Here is a 14583-nt window from a genome sequence, read left to right on the forward strand (position 1 = left end):
TGCTAACAGTACTGAAACCAAATTCTTAGGGCTTTGGCTGCAGAGTAACATCAGATGGAATAAGCATATTGAATATCTCAATGCAGAACTGAGCAAAACATGTTATCTTCTTTGTTAATTAAAATCATGCTGTAGTGAGAAAACAGTATTGAATGCATATCATACGTACTTTCATTCTCGTCATAGATATGGGGTCACCTTCTGGGGAAACTCTAAAACAGCTAATAGCACTTTTAAACTACAAAAAAGGGCCATTAGAATCTTGTTTGGGTGCAAGCCTAGAGACTCTTGTAAACCCCTGTTTAAGAAATCTGGTATTCCCCCATTACCATGTGTATACATTATGGAAACCCTTTTGTTCTTTAAATTAAATGTAATAGGCAAGGACCGGAGACTACAAAAAAACTGTGATATACATGAGCACTTTACCAGACAAAACAGAAACTTACATATGCCTCAAATCAGCACAGCACTGTGCCAAAAAGGTACTTTTCACCTGGGAGTTAAGCTTTATAACAAACTTCCTGAAAACATAAAAGCTATCACTGAGGTCAATACATTTGGAAAAATCTCTAAAGTCATATTTACAGAATCACTGCTTTTACTCCATTGAAGAATATTTAAATTTATGAAATGTGTTATATAAATACTTACTTACGTGTAAAGTGTATTATTGTAAGCTTAAATATGTATGCCTTGAAATTACTTTCAGCCTGTATATTTATAACTTGACTTGTCCAATGTCTTATGCATAAGTTGCTATATAGACAACAGGACCAATAAAATACAATCTACAATCCCTCCCCTTCCCTGCCCCCAGCCTTCTCCTTACCATCAACCAGTCGCCACTCCCAGCAAGCACTGGTGCTGCTGCTCATAGTGTGGTTTCAGTTGCCCGAGACTGCAGTTTTGTGTGTGTGTGTGTGTGTGTGTGTGTGTGTGTGTGTGTGTGTGTGTGTGTGTGTGTGTGTGTTTGTCTGACATCTATTGTTTTAATTGAGAGGGTCTTTTGTTGTGCCTATCTTCGACTCAGAATCTCTGTTATATGGTGAGGAGCAACTTTCCTTTTCATAACACTGTTATTATTAGCACTGTTCTTGCAGTCAGTTTTGTTTATTATTCACTTACTTAAGATTATTTAAGTCTCTTTCCATGGCTTCTTTGGCTCTAGGAGGTAATTTATCAGTTTTGTTGGAAACATGGTCAGTAAGAGCCTTCATTTTAATATCACCTTCCATTTTCAGGCAATCCTGTATTTCTCTGACTTTTGACAGCCTGGACTGTATTGTTGGTTTATTTCCACTATAGTCTGTAACAAGAAGGGGAAATGGACATAGTTATCCTCTAAGTTACTCAAGACTCATATGCACAACAAAACAAGCACAAATAAATAATTTCTTCATGAAATCTGTTTAGCTTTCATTTAATGCTACTAGGGAGTCGTCAAAATGAAGGTTACAAGTAGCATTTACACCTACTAAATTATTTTCTATGCTACTAGTATCAGAATGTCAAAATGATCCAAAAATGACACACCCTAAGCCATATACCTTAAGCCCTTTACAAATATAAGAGATGATCGTTACCTGAATAACCAGCAAGACGATCCCACAAAGCTTTCTGATAATCATGGTAGTTCTTTTGTAGATCATTAAATTGCTGAAACACATCCAAGCTTTCATCAAGCTGCGTTATCATCACTAGCAGCCCGTTCACCAGCCTTTCGTATCGATTGCTGATGTCTTCTACAGCTTTCTTTACCTCCTCATCGTCTCCTCCAGTTAGCTGTACAACAGCTTGTGCTTTCTCTGTCACTGCTTCAATGACACGTTTATGAGTTATCACTTCTTGTAGGGTTGTCTGCAAATATAATTTTGGAAATTAAATTAATTAATGAAATGTTACCACATAAAAGCAGAGAATATTGTTATAGTTCTGCAAAAACGTTTATAAAAGCTATTTACTATTGTCACAGATTCCATAACTATAAAAGTATTTGCAAGTACTGATTAACATTAAAGAAGCATGATTACTAAAAATTTTACATCTTCATAATTACAGCCAAAAAGAAATCCACGAGATCCTCCAAATTAGGATTGTCATCTGTGAGCAATATACAATGCTCACTTTTCAAAATCTGGTAGGAGAGCACTTGTGCTTAAAAGTGCCTTTATAATTCACATGTTACAACCACAGACTGCTTACATAATTGCTGCAAATACCAACATAATAATAAAGAAAACAGCAATTTTTATTTTTTACTGAAGTAAATATTTATGTTGACTCACAGAGATGCAAGCCATATCCTGAAGTGTATGAATGAATGGTGGTCAATTGGTTACTACATCAGAACTATAGCTTTCTTCAGCAAAAATTTCATTTATGGTTTTTGATTTGTATAAGCTAGGCATGCAGCTGAGTGTTATGCTGCAGAACAGCAGAATCCCAATGTGTTGGTTCCAGAGAGGGCATTCAATTTTGCTCTAGACACTGTGAATTATACAAAATTCAGGTCACACATCTCATAATTTTCTTCAGGGAACGGATGGAAGGTGAGAGTTTAGCACCCTGTTAATGGTGGATCATCAACATCTTCCTTTCAAGGATTAGGCTACTAACTCTTCTGCACACACAAACAAAATCATTCCCATCTTTTTTGAGGTCTTTCAAAATCTCTTTTCCCACTCTGCTTGTGGTTTAGCATCTTCTGTGGAAGTCTGTGACCAGGCATTTTCATGAGGTGTTGTCTCCAATCTACACAATCAATGGTTGATACGGAGAATAAACTCAGATGTGGAAAAATATTAGGCATGACCTTATTTATGTAAATGGTACTCAACACTACTGCATGTAATATTTTTTTGAAACTAGTAATGATATGGAGAAAAAAAACAGGTTATGTATTCATGTGCAGCTGCCAGTCTCATTTCTCAATTTTTTTTTTTTTTTTTTTTTTTCCATTTGGTGTGCTAGGAACACATGTTTAAAATTATGCACAGTGTACTTCGGAAGTATTATGTCTGCTTGCAGAAATAAGCATAATAACTGAGTTTCATGATTGGTAGAATAGTTTATTTTTCCCATTTGTCATAAAACTACCAAACAACAATATAATGGTGACACTACATATTTTGCATGTCTGATGACAATGTGTTCTGCCTACCCCCTCCTCCGAAATCTGCCGCATTCATATCATCATACTTTCTACGGTCATTAATTTCAACTTATTGTCTGTGATATTTGCTTTAATAGACTTCCATCACCTACAAATTATGGATTACTAAGTGTTCACTTGTTTTTGGCACTAATAGAGGAGCATACAGGGAATGGAGGAAGCAATTTCCACCTTCAACATAGACTGATATGGGAGAGGAGAGGTGCAGAAGAAGCAATCTCTGCCTTCCTTGTGCAGAGCAGCACCATTACGTATATGTGTATTTTTCCCACCAGCAACAAACAAGACAACCCAGAACTCACAACAACAGTGACAGTGGTATTTCACACAATATTGTTGGATCACTATGGTTGCCAATGACTAAACACAAAATGCTACTAGCCTGAAATATTAAAACTTTCACTTAATCAGAAACAGAAAGAAAAATGAGCAGGTAGTTATGAAGCAAAATTTATAGTTACAGCTCAGTAAAATGTGCAGAAGCTCAGAGTTTTCATTGTGACCAGTAAAATTTTTTTTTTATCAGATGTTCTACAGGATTAGATTTGATACACCCTTTCTTTGTCAACCCCAGTCTCTGTGAAAAGGTTACGTAATATCCACTAAATAAATGTAGTCCTTATTGTTGCAGTCACAAGCACATGATAATATTTCAAATATAGTAGAACAGTAGAAATCGAACAACAAGTTTAGCAGCATTTGTTGGTTAGAAAGGAACTGTACCTTATGTTTAAGCAGTTTTGATCTAATCTCCTGGGTGGAGCCCCAAGTAGCAGCCGGGTCCTGCTGCAACGAACGCTCCATAGCATCAAGCCATGCTAGTGTCTGCGCCAGTGTTTCTTGATAACTGGTTCTCTGAAGACTTTGTGCATCCTGACGCTTCTGTTCCTGTTCTATTCCTTGTTCAAGTTTGTCCCATTTATCTCTTATCTCTCGCAGCTGTGAACGGATCAGCTCTCGTCCAGGAGCTGCTGTGTCTGTGTACAGTCGCTCACCGGCACTTGTCAGGTTGCCTAATCTGTACAAATAGAGATAATAATGCAATTTTTCAACCTTTTAGATTCAAGACATAGTAAAAATTTAACAGTATGAGAGTCGCCTGAAGAATTCATTGTACTGATAGAACTGTTTGTTCAAGCTCCAAATCCAATCTTTTATTTTTTTTTTTAAAGAAAGAAAAGAACTTCTGCACTAAAACGTATACAAATAATAGACACAAGACACAATAAGGACCTAACAACTTTATTTATAGAAAGTAGCTTTCTAAGATGGCTATTGTTTCCTGTCTCTTTTCTTTGGTATAAGTATTAAAAGCTTTTCAATGTGGAGTGGTTAAATAATTTCAGATAATGTGATAAAATCAAATACAAATATGAATACCCAATTCAATAAATATAAAAAGAGCACGTATAGTAGATAAATGTACATCTGCAGTCACACAGGATGAAGTAGCAAAGCCAATAAAAGGGCTAAAAAACTCGAACTCTGCAAGCACTGATGATACACATATAATAATCTTAAAGAAGTGCGCTCCACACCTAGTTGAACTACTTACACACTTACGTGACAGTTCACTTAAACTTAGCACTTTTCCAAATGCATTTAAAACGTATATAATAATTCAGGTAAAAAAGGTGGGAGAGATACTGAAAATTACTACAAGACCACCACAATTTCCCCTTACACTCCAAAAATATTAGAGAACATTATGGAATTTCTAAATAAAAACAAAAGTCTCTGTAATAAATGAATGGATTCTGAAATAAGAGGTCAATAATACCGGTGATTGTCATTTATGAGTGCAATGAATTGAATACTAAGACTGATGGACAAGACACAGGAGTATTTGTTGACTAATCAAAAGTGTTTCATGTGATGGACCATAGGATTCTGCTGTCACACCTTGAAAAGTATGGTATTTGAAATCTGTCCAGCAGCTGAATCAAGGACTGATGACCTTGCCGTTTAGAACCTAAACCTTCAACCAACCAACTAACAGTTGGATCAGTTCCTTCCTGAACAATCATAAGCAAGTGATGAGCATCTCACACTCCAATATTGTTGTGGCTCACTGATCTTTCAAAGTGCCGCCGCGCAGTTACGTGTGTCCTCTACATGCGGCACTGTCTGCCAGTGATGCAGCAGCCGAGCCACCTAAGCAGCCAGCGGCCGCTAGACTTCGGCTCAGTGCTGATTTGACTGTTACTGTGTACACATGTCTTGCTTTGTCTACTTGCTCTGTGACTTACATGTATTGTGTCGTTTTTGAAAATATACGGACAGAAGTGAGCACGTTTCAGCAAAGGACAAAGACGCAGGATCCCATCCTCGTCGCCAATTGTTATAATGTCAAGTTGAACACATGTATTTCAAAAACAACACAATACATGTAAGTAACAGAGCAAGCAGACAAAGCAAAACATGTGTACATGGTAACAGTCAGATCAGCACTGAGCCCCAGTCAAGCGGCCGCAGGCAGCCTGGCCGCTTAGGTGGTGCGGCTGCTGCATCACTGGCAGAGATCACCGCATTTAGAGGACACACGTAACTGTGCAGCGTCACTTTGAAAGATTGGCGAGTCACAACAAATATCAACCTTAAAACTATTTCTGAACACTTATCAAGGTATAACTAATGAAATATGTTGTACCCCATGGATCAGAAATGGGACAACTTCTGTTCCTTTTGTACATTAGCAATCTAGGTTTAAATGTGGAGGCATATAAAATGATCACATTTGCACAGGATGCAACAGTTCTATTAAAAGCAGAAAATAAGGAAGAACTACAGCATTCAGTGAAAACTGTCACAAAACAACTTAGCAACTGCACACAACGTAATGAGCTTGTACCATATAGCAAAAAAACTAGTGCCCAAAAATTTCACAATCCTCTGAACAAGGATATGTACACTATGTGATCAAAAGTACCTGGACACTTGGCTGAAAATGACTTAGAAGTTTGTGGTGCCCTCCATTGGTAATGCTGGAATTCAATATAGTGTTGGGCCACCCTTAGCCTTGATGACAGCTTCCACTCTAGCAGGCACATATTCAATCAGGTACTGGAAGGTTTCTTGGGGAATGGGAGCCCATTCTTCACTGACTGCTGCACTGAATAGAGGTATTGATGTTGGTCAGTGAGGCCTGGCACGAAGTCGGCCTTCCAAAACATCCCAAAGTTGTTCTGCATGTTTCAGGACAGGACTCTGTGCAGGGCAGTCTATTACAGGAATGTTATGTTTGTGTAACCACTCCGCCACAGGCCATGCAATATGAACAGGTGCTTGATCATGTTGAAAGATGCAATCGCCATCCCCAAATTGCTCTTCAACATTGGGAAGCAAGAAGGTGCTTAAAACATCAATGTAGGCATGTGTTGTGATAGTGTCATGCAAAAACAACAAGGGGGCTTTCAAGAAAAACATGATCACGCCATAACACCACTGCCTCCGAATTTTACTGTTGGCACTACACATGCTAGCCGATGACTTTCACCAGGCATTCACCATACCCACACCCTGCCATTGGATTGCCACATTGTGTACCATGATTCTTCACTCCACACAAGGTTTTTCCACAGTTCAATCATCCAATGTTTACTGTCCTTACACCAAGTGAGGTGTCATTTGACATTTACCGGCATGATGTGTGGCTTATGAGCAGCCACTCGGCCATGAAATCCAAGTTTTCTCACCTCCCGCCTAACTGCCATAGTACTTGCAGTGGATCCTGATGCAGTTTGGAATTCCTGTGTGATGATCTGGATACATGTTTGCCTATTACACATTATGACACTCTTCAACTGTCGGCAGTCTCTGTCAGTCAACAGATGAGGTCGGCCTGTACACTTTTGTGCTGTACGTGTCCCTTCATGTTTCCACTTCACTATCACATCAGAAACAGTGGACCTAGGGATGTTTATGAGTGTGGAAATCCTGCATACAGACATACGACACAAGTGACACCCAGTCGCCTGACCACATTCAAAGTTCGTGAGTTCCACGGAGCGCCCCATTCTGCTCTCTCACAATGTCTAATGACCACTGAGGTCACTGATGTGGAGTACCTAGCAGTAGGTGGCAGCACAATGCACTTAATATGAAAAAATGTTTTGGGGGGTGTCCAGATTCTTTTGATCACATAGTGTATGTCTCATTTATCTTTATCAACAATGAACCAGTTGGTAACAGTACAGAAATTAAATTCTTATAGTTATGGCTACAGAACAAAACTGGAATAAGCATACATAACACAAAATTAAACATAACCTGCTGCCTTTGTTACTTACTAAAATCCTGCTGTAGTGAGGAAACAGTAAATAGTGCTTATCATGCTTACTTTCATTCTCATTTTATATCGTGTCGCATTTTGGGAAAATTCTAAATCTATTATCAGAACATTTAAAAAGCAAAAAAAGGGCCATTAGAATCATGTTTGGATGTAAACCTAGAGACTTAGGTAAAGCTCTGTTTAGGGTCTCTTATATTCTTTAAAATAAATTAAAGAGGTAAGAAAAGTAGATTAAAAAGCTTTGACAGTCCTGATCACTTTATGAGACAAAACAAACAACATACATAGGATCAAAATTAGGACATCTCTTTGACAAAGTGATACTTTCCACCCCAATTTTAACTCTATAACAAACATCCAAAAAACATAAAAACAAGTATTGATGTCAAAACTTTTAAAGTACTATTTACAGCATCACTGCTTTCACTCCACCGAAGAATATTTATATGTATGAAGTGTACCATATAAATATTTGAATTTATGAAGTAAATTATGTGTAATTTTAAATATGTATGCAGAGAAACCTCTTTCACTTGTACACGCATAAGCTGACTTTGTTCAATGTCACGGTATAAGCTGCTTTTGTAATAACAGGACTAATAAAAATACAATGCAATACAACATTGGCTAAATATCATTCTGCACATTACTAAATATAAAGCCATGGTAAGTTTGATTATTCCACGGATCACATAAAATATTTTAACAATGTCTAGTTCATTGTGAGAGCCGTCTGAATTGCTCAGTGTGTCAGCTGGCTACATAAATCAAAATAGAATTGGATGATATTCACAAAGACTCTGCACCATCATCGAACACCATTTACTTTTAGATTAATAAATTTAAATGTGATCCAACAAGCACCAAAGTTGAAGTGCATTCCAGCCATCCAATTCAGGTCACCACACAGGAAACCATTGACAAAATCAATAATACGGTAATGCAAGACTACCAAATAATAATTTGTGGGTTTGCTGAGACTGTAGGCATGTCAACTGGGCAAGAGCATAATATCCTGCATGGAGAATTGGCTTTGAAGAAGCTGTGTGTGAGGTGGATGGGACGATTACTCGTAGCTGACCAAACGCGAAGCTGGCACAACATTTCAGTACAATGGTTGGTGATGTTTAATAGCAATCTGCAATACTTTTGCACCAATTTGTGACTGTTGATGAAACCTGAATCCATCGTTATACACCAAAGTCTAAACAACAGTCAAAACAATGGACAAAGGCTGGTGAAAGTGCACTGAAGACAGCAAAGACCATTTTGTCAGAATAGTAAGGTGATGGCCACTGTTTTTGGGATTCCTAAGGAATAATCATAATAGATTAATCCTAAAAAGCAGAAGCATAAGAGGACTCTGTTTATGAAACAAACATTTTTAATTGTGTTTTTTTAACAGGCTTATCACAACATCCTCAAGCAATCTAAAAACAACTGATTCCTGAAATAAATGTGAAGAATGACTTAGATACAAAAAAAGTTTTGTCTAGAGCAACATATAGAAGCATGTGCCTGTCAACTTAAACTGAAGGAGGGCTCTTTTATAGTTGTAACAGTATATAAGTCCCCTTCAGGAAACTTTCATTTATTCCTGGAAAACTTGGATGCCTTGTTGTGCTATCTGTCAGATAGGGGAAAGCAAATTATTATTTGTGGGGACTTCAATGATGATTCACTGAAAGAGTGTAATAGAAAGAATCACCAGGAAGTCTTGCTCGGTTCTTTCAATTTGACATCTGTCATTAATTTTCCTACTCGGGTAGTAAAGGACAGCAGCACATTGATAGATAACACTTTTATAGACCAAGATAGGTTTAAAAACATAAATTCTTGTCATGTTGAGAATGGGGTGTCTGATCATGATGCTCAGCTAGTTACAGTATATGACACAGCTCCATTCAGTAATTCAAAACTACCCTCCAAAGTTGTGCATTCAATTAATGACTCAACAATTAGAAATTTCAAAGAAAATCTTCAGCAGTTAGACTGGGATGAGGTGTACAAGGAACCCGATGCTAATTTAAAGTATAACTTATTTCATGATACACTTATAAGAGAATTTGAAAACTGTTTCCCCAAGAATGTAGTTAAATCTAATAATAAGAAACCATGCAAAAAACTTGGCTTACTAAAGGAATAAAAATATCTTGTAACCACAAAAGGGAACTGTATCTAACAACAAGAAAGAGTAATGACCCAGAAACAGCCAGATATTATAAAAACTACTGTGCTACATCAAGAGGGGTTATTAAAAAGTCCAGAAGCATGTGCATCATGTCTGAGATTAATACCTCTGATAACAAAATCAAAACCATTTGGAATATTATTACAAGGGATACAGGACAACCAAGAGTACAGGATGATGGTATCACCATTAAAGCGAATGGAAACTTGATAAACAACAAGCCGGAAGTCAAAAACATTTTGAATAATCATTTTTTAAATGTTGTAGAGAAAATAGGATCTAAATGTTCATTAGAAGAAGCAAGGCAGTTAATGGAAGAGGCCTTACCCACACCATTTGATACAATTGGAATTCCACCCACCTCTTCTTCTGAAATTAGGAAAATAATAAACTCTCTCAAGAATAAAAGCTCACATGGAATTGATGGCAATTCCAGCGGGATAATAAAAGCTTGTTCCCAAGAAATAAGTGGGATTCTTAGCTACATATGTAATAGCTCTCTGAAGCAGGGCATTTTCCCAGACAGACTGAAGTATGCCATTGTTAAACCACTGCATAAAAAAGGGGATACGACTGATGTCAACAACTACCGCCCAATCTCTCTTCTGACTGCCTTATCCAAAATTCTTGAAAAAGTAATGTATTGCAGAGTAGCTTCACACCTTTGTAAAAATAAAGTTTTGACAAAATGTCATTTTGGTTTCCAGAAGGGTTTCTCAACGGAAAATAGTACATATACTTTCACTAATGAAATATTAAATGCTCCGAGTAGCTGGAAGTCACCCGTTGGGATTTTTTGTGATCTATCAAAGGTTTTTGACTGGAAGAGTGCAGAAAGTTGAAAGAAATAGTTCACATAATATGCAAAAAACTGGTGATTTCTCAAACTGGAGAACAATCAAGAATGGGGTGCCACAAGGTTCGGTCTTGGGTCCTCTGCTGTTCTTAATATATATTAACGACTTGCATAATTTATTAACGAAGATGCAAAGCTGGTACTTTTTGCTGATGATACAAGTATAGCTATCACAGCCGACAGACAAGAATTAACTGGTGAAATTGTAAACAATGTTTTTCAGAAAATCATTAAGTGGTTCTCTGCAAATGGGCTCACATTGAACTTTGACAAAACACAGCATATTCAGTTCCACACAGTGAATGGAATGACCCCATTAATAAATATAGACTTTGATCAGAAATCGGTAGCTAAGGTAGAATATTCAAAATTTCTAGGTGTATGCACTCATGAGGGTTTGAACTGGAAAAAAACACACTGAGGATCTGCTGAACCATTTGAGTTCAGCTACTTACGCTATTAGGGTCATTGCAAATTTTGGCGATATACATCTGAATAAATTAGCTTACCATGCCTATTTTCATTCTCTGCTTTCATATGGCATCATATTCTGAGGTAACTCATCATTGAGTAAAAGAGTGTTCATTGCACAAAAGAATGTAATCAGAATAATTGCTGGAGCTCATCCAAGATCATCCTGCAGACATTTATTTCAAGAACTAAAAATCTTCACTGTAGCCTCACAATAAATATATTCACTTATGAAATTTGTTATTAACAATCCAAACGAATTCAAAAGTAATAGCAATGTACATGGCTACAACTAGGAGAAAGGATGATCTTCACTACTCAAGGTTAAATCTAACTCTGGCTCATAAGGGGGTTAATTATGCTGCCAAAAAAGTCACTTAACCTAATAGCATCAAAAGTCTGACAGATAGCCATATAGCATTTAAAAGGAATTTAAAAGAATTTCTTAATGGCAACTCCTCCTACTCATTAGATGAATTTTTGGATATAGTAAGTGGGTAATTTCCCAATCCCACAAAAAAAAAAATTTAAAAATATTGAGTGCCATGTAATATTTTGTCTAATGTAATATCTTGTATAGACACCTTTTATTAACGTGACATGTTCCGCATCGTTACGAAGTGTCGTATTCATGATCTATGCAACAAGTACTAATCTAATCTACAATAGTTTTAGTATGGGTTTTGGATCCGGACTGAGAAAGACAATAAAATGATGAAGACAAAATAAACTGAAAAGACAAATAACAGAAAGGATAGAGGAAAATAAACATAAAGCTAAATAAGTCAAAATTTTAGTAAAATTTATGAAAATTTCATAAAAAGGATAAAGAACACAAATCTGTCAGTATATGACATGAGATTCAATAGATGAAAATTGAATTAAGAAGTCCTGGCTCCCAACTCAGGGACTTGTTTTGCTCCTAACCAATGCCCAAATATTGTAATTTGCATTGATGTCATTGGAAAGAATAAATAATAGGGAGACAATAGAATGCACTTATTTTCTGCAGACAAGAGTATGAAGTGTTTTGTTGGGCATATATACAGCTTTTTTCCAGAACATCAAATTTAAACAGACACTTACTGAAATGTTAATGCTGTATTTTTTGTATCACTAAAAATTGAAATATCTTTTAACCCTGTAAATTTTATTTTCAATGATGAGATTCTAAATTGCTGTTTAACTAACTTGTGAGCAGCTTGTTCCTTTTCAGTGAGGAGCATAGCAAGCTTGCTTGGTGCACCAGGTGTAACTTTCATGGCCTCCAGCTGCTCTTCCAAAGGAGAAAGCCATGCCTCTGTTTCAGCCAATCGTTCTTCATAAGCTCGATGGTCGTCTACCAGGCTCTGCCACCGGTTGATTACTTCTTTGCTTAATACATGGAGTAACTGGTACCTAAAATAACAGATTAGTGACAGTTAAACTACATATTAAACATTTACTCATTTCAAAGTCATAGTTACTTTTCCCTAATCTGTCTAACACTGATTTTTCCACAAAACCAATATTCAGGAATGTATTTTCATTTGGGATGAATGAGTTAAATGCACTGACCATTCCAATTTGCATTTATAATTAATGACTCCCTCATTCCTCATAAATAATTGGATAATTTAAAAATACAGTATTACCTACTTATTCATCTATATGGAAAGAGATGATTCGTCAGTCCTATTTTTTGAAATTTTCATTTGCTAAAAGTGCAAAAATGTAATAATCTTAAAAACCACATAAAATCATTTCAATAAAAAATTAATATCACTCAATTTTTCAGAAACTTTACATGCACCAGAAACTAAATCCTTTGTAGGACACTCTAATTTTGCATACATTCAACTGTATCAGTGGATAATTAGTGAGAACATTTAGACACACACATAAGAAAATCGAAATTGAATCAAAAGGACAACAGCAGTTCTCGAGATTCTAATTCAAAAGTTAAAGGACAGTATATACAACATGCAACTGAAATTCTGTGGATTTAATGCAATATTTGCAATAGAAAAATGAAGAAATTATTATTATAAATATTTTTATTATGTTGATTTTTATTAAAATTTTACATACAATGGAATACTTCATATTGCAAAGTAATGTTTGAATTATTGAAAACTACCCCCCCCCCCCCCCCTTCTCCCCAAGAACTGCCTTTGCCATGCTCAAATACCTGAAACATTCATGCAACGTGAGGGGCACGACTCACATTTGAAATGATTGGTATTCTACAAACACACATAATATGTCAATGTCCCTGTCACAGTTCCATCTTTTCAGTTGTTTGTTTATTTTCTCCATCCACTTGTTACTGTTCACAACCTTACTTCATAAGGCATGTGCAATAGGTATCTTTATCTAGAAAATCTATGTCAGGTCTTTTGCGATGCACTTGTTCCTTGTTACAACTGCTTGGTCTCTTAATGGAAGCATACACAACTATCCTGCACGTTGTCCAGTATTATGATGTGCATGAATTAACTTCTTTTAATTCATTAAGATGTTCATGCAAAGATTTTGGCATTCACATATTCACTTTTTTGGCTATGCTATCAATGCTATGCGTTAACCGGTTACCTTCCATTCAGAACGCTGTTGCATTCCGTGGCTATTATATTGACTTGTAAATAATAGATTTCAGCTATCAGTCATTCTTTTTTAATTTTATTGGCAGATATAGATTTCAGCTAGAAACTAGCCATTCTCAGTGCACTATCATTTTTGATCAATGCATGTAATGCCTGTTGGTCGGGCTTTGTCCACAGTTCATTGAATACTACATTCAATGAACTGTGGATGAAGCCCAACTAACAGGAATTACATGCATTCATCAAAAATGATAGTGCATTGAGAATGGCTAGTTTCTAGCTAATATCTAGATATACCAATAAAATTTAAAAAGGACGACTGATAGCTGAAATCTATTATTTACAATTCAATACTAAGTGTTTGTTCCTTTCTGAAGAGCAGTGGTGTACAATAGTCTACCTGAGAGACAGAATGGTTTAATGGTAATTAACTCTGTCCCTAAGAAATTTCTTTGGGACTGACTAATCAACTTTTGTGTTTCTTATTTATATCCAGAATAGCTCTTCCATCCATTTGCCTTGAAAATGTGGTCTGCTATGTTAGTGACTTCTGTGTTTTCCATTACATCTCCCAATATGTAGTGACAGTCTTGATGTAATTATCTAGTTAGCACATACATTATGTAATGTTTAGTTACAAGCTCTTGTTGGTTTGCGGATTTTTCAGGACCGGGTATATGATGTCTTGTGTCTGTAAACGAGGTTCCATTCTTGGATTCTTAAGGACATAATTAATAATGTCAGTCAGTTTTTGACTTAGACACTTGACTTGAATCTTTCTCACAAGCAGATTCATATCCTGTTGGGACCTGCTGACTTCCAGTTAGGCAGAATCTTTAACACTGTCAGTTCCAAAAAGTTACTTGCTCTTTCGATGGGACAATACTGATTTTGAAGCTATTCTTGGTTGCCTAATCAACAGCTACATATAGACATGTACTCCGCAAGCCACCATATGGTGTGGCGGATGATACCTTGTACCACTACTAGTCAGTCCCTTTCCTTCTCTACTTG

General features: G+C 36.5%; 1 protein-coding gene across 6 annotated transcripts in view; it reads right to left on the bottom strand.

Moving 5' to 3' along the window:
- Positions 1–14583, bottom strand: part of LOC126278964 (muscle-specific protein 300 kDa) — a 1270985-nt gene that overhangs the window by 352063 nt on the left and 904339 nt on the right. For all 6 annotated transcript variants that reach the window (XM_049979256.1, XM_049979254.1, XM_049979257.1 and 3 more), the window contains 4 exons: positions 12176–12382; positions 3899–4193; positions 1587–1860; positions 1129–1309 (listed from right to left, as the gene is read on the bottom strand). In XM_049979256.1, coding sequence (XP_049835213.1) covers positions 1129–1309; positions 1587–1860; positions 3899–4193; positions 12176–12382 — 957 coding nt within the window. The remainder of the gene's footprint in view (positions 1–1128; positions 1310–1586; positions 1861–3898; positions 4194–12175; positions 12383–14583) is intronic.

The sequence above is a fragment of the Schistocerca gregaria genome, chromosome 6 (genome assembly GCF_023897955.1).
Source record: "Schistocerca gregaria isolate iqSchGreg1 chromosome 6, iqSchGreg1.2, whole genome shotgun sequence".
Taxonomy (NCBI): Eukaryota; Metazoa; Arthropoda; class Insecta; order Orthoptera; family Acrididae; genus Schistocerca; species Schistocerca gregaria.